This window comes from Danio rerio, chromosome 5, assembly GCF_052040795.2.
Source record: "Danio rerio strain M-AB ecotype USA chromosome 5, GRCz13ab, whole genome shotgun sequence".
Taxonomy (NCBI): domain Eukaryota; kingdom Metazoa; phylum Chordata; class Actinopteri; order Cypriniformes; family Danionidae; genus Danio; species Danio rerio.
In genome coordinates this window covers 56230244-56240000 of record NC_141025.1, presented here as the reverse complement: position 1 = coordinate 56240000, position 9757 = coordinate 56230244, and the positions used below count along the sequence as shown (strand labels likewise).

At 34.7% G+C, this 9757-nt stretch overlaps 1 protein-coding gene across 6 annotated transcripts in view; it reads left to right on the top strand.

The window, feature by feature from the left end:
* Nucleotides 1-4440, top strand: part of card9 (caspase recruitment domain family, member 9) — a 12866-nt gene extending 8426 nt beyond the window's left edge. For 2 of the 6 annotated variants that reach the window (XM_087252952.1, XM_087252951.1), the window contains 9 exons: nucleotides 751-930; nucleotides 1004-1147; nucleotides 1237-1362; nucleotides 2388-2576; nucleotides 2928-2963; nucleotides 3609-3651; nucleotides 3732-3775; nucleotides 3848-3936; nucleotides 4083-4440. In XM_087252952.1, the coding sequence (XP_087109078.1) occupies nucleotides 751-930; nucleotides 1004-1147; nucleotides 1237-1362; nucleotides 2388-2576; nucleotides 2928-2963; nucleotides 3609-3651; nucleotides 3732-3775; nucleotides 3848-3936; nucleotides 4083-4176 (945 nt within the window). In that variant the 3' untranslated portion in view covers nucleotides 4177-4440. 6 annotated transcript variants of the gene reach the window in all.
* Nucleotides 4441-9757: the final 5317 nt, after the last annotated feature.

Below are 9757 nucleotides of genomic sequence, written 5' to 3'. Positions count from 1 at the left end.
CTTGCTCTAAAAATCGGTAAAATACCATTTAAACTGATATGTTCACACCATATCAGAATCACTGTAGCAACAAGATTAACACTAGTAAAAAACATTCATGTATTCACAGGCTTTGTAATAACAAGTTGTGAACTAGGATATTCGAGTGTGTTCATACTGTATTATAATTATTCTTTATTACAAACATTACATTTTTAGATGCATTCACACAATCAGAATTGCTATAATTAGGCGATTATGGCTAACAAAAAGCACTCACATCCATGTTAAACTTATAACCACAGTTTGAAAACTGAATTTTAGGTGCATTCACATAATTATTTACCATTATAACGAGATTCAAATAAGTAAAAAATGACCATGTGGCTGCTGTAGAATTAATTGAATTTAATTTAATAAATTGAATCTGAGGACATGAACAGCTATAAGTAAAACATCATGTTTTTATCTTACAATTACAGTAATAATAACATAGTATGAAAACACTGTTGATTTTGTAGTTATATTACTACAAATGTATATGTTATAAAATACAACCTAAAGCTAAAATGCTAGCTTATTAAAATTAGCATGCATTAGGCTACACACAAATCTTTCTAGTACTCTGTTAATGTATATGAATTTTAAGTTTGCTGTTATGATAATTTGCTTAAACATTACATTCGATTCTTTGTGTTTTATGTATTTATTATTGTTTATTATCTTCATTTTATCTTTGCATGTTTTCCTCTCCTCGGGCCTTGCTAAAAGATCGAGAAATTAAAACACAGCTTAATGAATGCCGAAAGTGATTCAAAGATTCAACGGAAAAAGACTGTAAACTTGAAAAATGCCATGGAGCAAAGGCCGAGTCCAGAGATCATCTGGAAGATGCAGAGACAAAACGACCTCCTTAAAGCTCGCATACAAGAGCTCGAAAGTGCTTCCAAGGTAAATCAGGCTCACTTATTACAGACTTCCTCAGAATATGAATAACAGTGACTACTGCAATTCATTCACACAGGTTCAAACTCCTGAGCAGGAAAAGCCTGATTCACAGACATTAGAGGATTTCAAGCAACAAAGTCAGGCACAATACCAAGAGCTGGTGAATGATCTCTACAATCTAAGAAGAGATCTTCATGATGCAGAAAAGCTGCGTGATAAGGTAGCCTTTGTTTCATATTTGATTCTAATAGAATCTTACTGTACTTTAATTTTTGTGATTTAAGATTGCATTTTGTTTTCAAAATGAAGTATCGAGAAGAGAAGGATGAGTTGGAACTTAAGTGCTTAATGCTAAAGAAGGACTCTAAGATGTATGGAGACCGAATGGAAGACATTCTGAAACAGCTGGAAGAGGTGATCAAAGAAAGAGACAAGGTATAAACCCTTATCAGAGCAATACAATACAGTCATGTTCTGTATAGTTTAAGATAGATTTTTTTTACACTACCTGACAAAAGTCTCGTCACCTATGCAAGTTTTAGGAACAAAAAAAAAAACTTGACTTCTAATTGATCATTTGGTATCAGAAGTGGCTTATACGAAAGGCAAAGGACTCTAGATTATGCTAATTTTACTAAAATAAAATTTGATCATGTCTTGATTTTTAATTATTTAATTAGGACAGTAAGGTCTGACTTTGCTTAGACAAAAGCAAATCAGATTTGTATTATCACTTAACAAAAATAATGTCTAGTATAGAATATAAAGTCATGGTGCAGTGAAAAAAGGAATGATCATTGTGTATGACTCCCATGAGCTGGGAGGACTGCATCCATACATCTCTGCAATGACTCAAATCACTTTAATTATAAAGTCATCTGGAATGGCAAAGATTCTTTTCTTCAAGATTCTTTTATTCATCTTCAATGCCTCCTCCATCATCTTACCCCAGACATGCTCAATAATGTTCATGTCTGATGACTGGGCTGGCCAATCCTGGAGCACCTTGACCTTCTTTGCTTTCAGGAACGTTGATGTGGAGGCTAAGTATGAGAAGGAGCGCTATCCTGCTGACAAATTTGCCCTCTCCTGTGGTTTGTAATGTAATGGGCAGCACAAATGTCTGCCATTGCAGAGATGTATGGATGCAGTCCCCCAAGCTCATGGGAGTCGCATACAATATTCATTCTTTTTCCACTGCACCATGACTTTTGTCTAAGCAAAGTTAGACCTTACTGTCCTATTAAAATCCTTTAAAAATCAAGGCATGATCGTGTAATATTTTGGTAAAATGAGCATAATCTAGAGGCATTTGCCTTTCATGTAAGCCATTTCTGATACCAAATGATCAACTAGAAGTCAAGTTATTATATGTTGTTCTTAAAAGATCAAAATAGACCAATTATGTGATATGTATATGTTCTGTTGCATTTATGACTCCAAATATGGCCTTTTCATAGGCTATTTGTACGAGAGAGGAGTACCATCTGGAAAACTCAAAAAATCTCCAAGACAAAGACCAGTACCGCAAGCAGATCCGGGAAATGGGAGAACGCTATGATGAACTTCAAGTCCAGTTGTTTCGAACTCAAGGAGAAGTTCTTGCTCTTCAAGCTACACTTCGCAAACAGAAGAGCCCCATTCGAGTGGTATGTACACTTGAAAACCACCACTCTGTTACATAGAAAGGGCATTATAGACGATTTTGAGGGATGTAAACAGAAACAGTGGTCCCAACATATTTCCTGTTTTACGTTTTTAATTTCTATAGCATCCGAGAATCCAAAAAGAGCCACATATTGAAATGAACATTATGAAATAGTTTGATAAGAAGCAGGAAATGTTCATAGGCTAATGACATGACCACATTGAAATGATCTATACGGTATGCTTGAATGGAAGAGATGAATCATTAGATGTGTTACTCTAAGTTACTCATGGCCACTGGGTATTAGTTTAAAATGAAAAGCATGTTGATTATAATTTTGTTTACTCCTCAGAACTCAGGAGAGAGTTCCTTGCTGAGTTCATTTGAGGTAATTTCAACTATCTTTGTAATAAAAAAAGATTTTAATATAAAAATATGTAGAAAATATCTGTTAAAAAACAGTTTTCTGTAATTAACATGTGTTTTCTGTTTATTTACGGTTGTGAATTGCATTATGCGACCTTGATCTCTGCTCTGTCAACTCTTGATGTTCATAATTAAACTTTATAGTTTAACAAAGTGTCTTTTATTCACATTTTAGTGTTTTGAAATGCTATAGCATATAAGAAATAACATCTAGTCTGTAAAATAAGGTAATGTACTGACAGTTAATCACAGAGTTTTAGTACTGTAATATAAAACACCACCCCAGACAATATATTACTTTAAACTAATAAAAATGTTAATAAAATTCACTTTTTCAAACTTGAAAAGATTAAAAGTTGGATAAAAGATCTCTTAATGCAATTCAAAAGCATAAACAAACAGGGAAAAATTAAAATATGAATCACAAAATACAGAAAACTGCTCATTTACAGATATATATATATATATTTCTGTTATATTTTTTTTTACAATGCACTTTTTCAAAATCCCCCACAGATATTTCTGTGCGTTTTCTCTTATCTTAAAATTGTCCTCTACAATGTATTCTTTTTAGTCATCAACAGGGTTACTTACATTTTATCCACAGCTGAAAAGTAGCGAGGAGGAGTCCAGGGAAAGGGGTGAAAAGGGTAACAGTCTTAAGCTCAAACGGATCAGATCTTATACTCAAAAATTATTTTTTAAGCATTGTTGCCTTTTTCTTACACAGATATGAGTGAAGAGTCACAGAGCCAGACATCCGGCGAGTTCAATGTACGTTTCTCTGTTGTGTATATGTTTGCGCACAATGACAGCAGCTTGATTTTGATGTATTTTTGCTTGCAGTCATGCCTGTTTTCTGAGAGGAGGGTTTCTGGGGAGGACATCTCAGATAACTGCAAAAATAATAGAAAGTGCAACTTCCATTACAGGAGGTTGGTTTTGTTAAGCTTTCATAAACACATATAATTTTAAAATTGACTTTATAGGCAAACAGAGCTACTGAGATGCTTATGTTTCTGATCTTAATACAAATGAATGATTTGTTCTTAAGCTATTCTCCTAATGTGGTCTTGGACAGGAAACGTGCTTTAAGAACTAAAAGATGCACAGACAAAGACAATATGCAAGGCCTCCTAGACAACACTACCGGGAGTGATACAGATGGGATGTGACATACAGCTTTGGACAAGCAGAAGAAATGTGACCTTATCTGAAAACATTTATTTAATGACAGTCTATTATTATTGTGCTGTATTTACTATGTGTTAGTTTAAAAAATTTAATCTTAGTGATATTCTATAATGATTCAAATCTGATAACATTGCTTACAAATTTCAAGCAAAAATGTAGTGTTATTACAGCAAATATCAGTTTCTTAACTATTGTGAAGTTGGGTATTATATTGTCGAAAAATGAATAAACACATCTGAAAATGGCATGTTTTGTTATGTCATATATATTATTTCAGTTTCATATACAGTTGAAGTCAGAATTATTAGCCCCCTTTGATTTTTTTCTACTTTTTAAAATATTTTCCTAATGATGTTTAAAAGAGTAAGGAAATTTTCACAGTATGTCTGAAATTATATTTTCTTCTGTAAAAGTCCTATTTGTTTTATTTCGGCTAGAATAAAAGCAGTTATAAATTTTTTTAAACACAATTTTAAGGACAAAATTATTAGCCCCTTTAAGGCTTATTTTTCCTCGATAGTCTACAGAACAAACCACTGTTATACAATGACTTGCCTAATTACCCTAACCTGCCTAGTTATCCTAATTGACCTAGTTAAGCCTTTAAATGTCACATTAAGCTGTATAGAAGTGTCTTGAAAAATATCTAGTCAATTATTATTAGCTGTCATCATGGCAAAGATAAAATATATTATTAGAAGTTATTAGAAAAGAGTTTTAAAAACTATTACAGTATGTTTAGAAAAAAATCTTCTCTGTTAAACAGAAATTGGGGGAAAAATCAGGGGGGCTAATAATCATGACTTCAACTGACTTCAACTTCCAAAAACTGCTAAGGTCAATATTATTAGCCCTCTTAAGTAATTATTTGTTTGATTGGCTCCAGGAAAAAACTACTGTTGTCCAACTACTTGCCTAATTACCCTAACTTGCTTAGTTAAGGTAATTAACCTAATTAAGCCTTTAAATTGCACTTAAAGCTTAAAACTGGTGTCTTGAAAAACAAATAATACGATAATGCAGTCTGTCATCATGACATAGACAAAAGAAATAAGTTTAGACTTGAGAAAAAGAATTGTTGAGGCTCACAAAAAAGGAGAAGGATATACATGTTTATCAAAGCGTTTTCAAGTGTTAAGAAGTGCCGTGAGAAGTATTATCAAGAAGTTTAATGAGATCCACACTGTGGAGAACAAGACTGGCAGAGGTAGAAAGCGAAAGATTTCCAAAACTCTGGAAAGAAAAGTAGTAAGAGAGGTTTCTAAAGACCCAAGAACAACTGCCAAGACACTAGTGTATGACTTAGCCAAGTCTGGAATTAATGTCTCAGCAAAGACGGTCACTAGAGCCCTGCACAGGAGTGAACTGAAAGGTTGTCGACCAAAAAAAGACTCCACTTTTAAAAAAGAGACACCACCAAGCTAGACTGAAGTTTGCCAGGGACAATCTAGAGAAAAATAAAGAATACTGGAAATGTATCCTTTGGTCAGATGAGACAAAACTAGAGCTCTTTGGCCATAGAGATGTTGCCTATGTTTGGAGGAAGAAGGGAGAGGCATTTAATAAAAAGAACACCGTTCCCACAGTGAAACATGGTGGTGGGAGTATAATGCTATGGGGATGTTTCAGTGCATTTGGAACTGGGAATCTTATCAGGGTTGAAGGAAACATGAAAAAGAAAGACTACCAGAAGATTTTGAAAAATAACCTCAAACAGTCTGCAACAAAACTTGGTTTGGGTCGACGTTTTGTATTCCAGCATGATAATGACCCAAAGCATACCTCACTTCTGGTAAAGAACTACCTCCAACAGAACAAAGTGAAAGTACTTGACTGGCCTGCACAAAGCCCAGACTTAAATCCAATCAAAAATCTGTGGGGGACACTGAAGTCTAGAGTTCATGCCAGAAGACCAACAAATATGGAAGAGCTTGAGAGATTTGCTAAGGAAGAATGGGCTAACACTCCTCAGGAGACATGCTCAGGGGCGGACAGGCCATCTGGCAATTCTGGCAAATGCCAGAAGGGCTGGACCAATTTTTAAATGTGGGCCAGTCAGTTTTTTTTTTTATGTATTGTAAGTGCAGACAGCTTTTATCTCTTGCTAGATGTGATATTATGATGATGATAATAAAAATAATAATAATAATAAATGTTAAGCATTTGGCCCAATCGGCAACTGCCGCCTGGTTTCAAGATGGGCCGACCCAATCCAAGGTTACCCGGACATAGTCAAAATCTGGCAAAAATGTCATATTATTTCATCATCTTTACACCAAAATAAATAGTGAATGTGCGTGTACGTGGGTGGGGCTGTGTCGGTGTGGTAATGTGGGCTGATGTGGCAACAGTGCCAGGGCTGAATTTTTGTCCCAGTCCGCCCCTGGACATGCTAGAAACTTGTTGAGAGCTACAATAAACGACTGATGGCTGTTATCAAGCAAAAGGGTTACACTATTGACTATTAACATCAGAGGGCTAATAATTTTGACCTCTAAGCTTTTTTTATTTTTGATTATAATTGTCTTTCTGTTTGTATTACAAACACTCGAAGCTTCCTGAATAAACTGTTATGTTTAAAAATGATGTGTTTAAAAAAAATCTTTAATTCATTAAACAGCACTTGGGAGTTATTTGAAAAATAATGAAATATTTTATAGGGGACTAATAATTTTGACTTCAACTGTATGTAAAAAAAAAAAAAAAAAAAAAAAAAATATATATATATATATATATATATATATATATATATATATATATATGTATAAAGTATATATATATATTCATTCATTTTCTTTTCAGCTTAGTCCCTTTATTAATCTGGGGTCGCCACAGTGGAATGAACCGCCAATTTATCCAGCATATGTTTTACGCAGCGGATGCCCTTCCAGCTGCAACCCTGGCAAACATACACACTCATACAATAAGGACAGTTTAGCCTACCCAATTCACCTATACCACATATTTTTTGGACTTGGGGGGAAACCAGAGCCCCCGGAGGAAACCCACGCGAACATGAGGAGAACATGCAAACTCCAATTGAACTTACAGCTTTATTAGCATTGTTATGCTTAAAAACTGTTATTTAGGAAAAAATACTTCAGAAATAGCTAGTTTAAGTTGTAATCATTCAAAGTAATTGATTAAAAACATGAAATTATAAATAAACTCTACAAACAAATACTACAAATATATAATACAAATAAAGTTTTTGTCAGTCCTGTCACATTTGCATTAAATTTAACATAAAATGTGTGCAATACACCTTTAACTCGGAAGTGGCGTAATTTTATGGCGATGAAGCTGAGAGTGATCTATAGATGTAAAGAACTATGACAGTGATAAAGTATGCGTTTTGTCAAAGAGCTTAGAATCAGGTGATTCTATGCTCTTTGGTTCTATCATTGAATTGTATGATTTTATGCTTGTTTTGTATGATTTTTTTAGGACGGCAAGCTTGAGTTAGGCTCTGTCACATTTTTTATAAGTGAAAATGTTTGTTTCTGGTAGAATGTCCCATTTTAATACACACACAGTGCATCTGGAAAGTATTCATAGCGCTTCACATTGTCCACATTTTTTATGCTACAGCCTTATTCCGAAATTGATCAAATTTATTTGCTTAAAATTCTACACACAACACCCCATAATGGCAATTTGAAAACATATATTTTTTATTGTTGTGAAATGCACATAAGTATTCACGGCTTTTGCTCAATATTATATTGATGCAATTTTGGCAGCAATTACAGCCTCAAGTCTTTTTAATGATGCCACAATCTTGCCACACCTGCACATCTGTCTTTGCCCATTTCACTTTACAGTACCTCATAAGCTCTATCAGGTTGGATGGAAAGCGAGGGTCTACAGCCATTTTCTGATCTCTCCAGAGATGTTCAATAGGATTTAGGTCTGGGCTCTGGCGGGGCCACTCAAGGACATTTACCGAGTTGTTGTGAAGCCACTTCATTGATATTTTGGCGATGTGCTTTGCGTCATTGTAGTGCCCCAGTCTGAGGTTAAGAGCACTCCAATACAGGTTTTGATTCAGAATGTCTTTGTATATTTCTGCATTCATATATCCCTCCTGACTAGTCTTTTAGTTCCTGCTGCTTAAAAACATGCCCACAGCATGATGCTGCCACCACCATGCTTCACTCAAGGGATGTTATTAGCCTGGTAATGAGCGGTGCCTAGTTTTCTCCAAACATAACACCTGGCATTCACTCCAAAGAGTTCAATCTAAGTCTTATCAGACAAGAGAAATTTGGTTCTTATGGTCTGAGAGTCCTTCAGATGCCTTTTGACAAATTCTGTAGTAAAGAGTGATTTCCATCTGGCCACTCTACCATACAAGCCTGATTGGTGGATTGCTGCACAGATGGTTTTCCTCTCCCCACAGAAGAACGCTGAGGCTCAGACAGAGTGACCATTTGCTCATTGGAACTTTCAGAGCAGCAATATTTTTTCTGTAACTTACTGTAAGCCTTGTGCCTCGAGACAATTCCTTTGTCTTCATGCTTGGTTTGTGCTTTGACATGCACTGTCAACCCTGGGACCTTATATAGACAGGCGTATGCCTTTTCAAATCAAGTTTAATCAACTGAATTCACCACTAGTGAACTCCAATTAAGCTGCAGAAACATCTCAAGAATGATCAGTGGACACAGAATGTAGCTGAGCTCAAGAGCTTCACGGCAAAGGCTGTAAATACTTATGTACAAGTGATTTTTCAGTTTTTTTTTAATTTTTATAAATTTGCAACAATTTCAAAAAATCTTTTTTTTCACATTGTCATTATGGGGTATTGTGTGTAGAAGTTTGAGGAAATAAATTAATTTAATCAATTTTGTAATAAGGACATTTAGCTATAAGCGCTATAATACTGCAGATGCACTGTATGTATGTATGTGTGCGTGCGTGCGTGCGTATGTATGTATGTATGTATGTATGTATGTATGTATTTATGTATGTATATATATATATATATATATATATATATATATATATATATATATATATATATATATATATATATATCTCACACGAGTAGCAGGTGGGGGCACAACGCACACCTCCCACCAGTGCCGATATACAGCCATATCGCACTGCTACTTGTGTGATATTGCTCAGATAGATAGATAGATAGATAGATAGATAGATAGATAGATAGATAGATAGATAGATAGATAGATAGATAGATAGATAGATAGATAGATAGATAGATAGATAGATAGATGGATGTTTAGTTGATTTTGTAAAGATTTGTGCTAAATTATGTTGACTGTCTGCAAAAAAATACAATAACATTTTCACCCTTAATATAGCAGTTTCCTGCTTTGTTTTTGTTATCAACAACAATTTACACAATAATGTCAGATTGAAATGTTTAAGAAATTTAACTGGTAATGTGATCAGATTATTTTGGTTTAGATGAATACGCTACTTAGCCAAAGAGAACACAGGACTTTGCTTCCTGGCTTTCATCTATGCAGCATGCATGGCTTTGTATTAGCTCACCATTTGTTGGGACTTCTTTTGCGTCTGCTGCGTGGTTGCCAT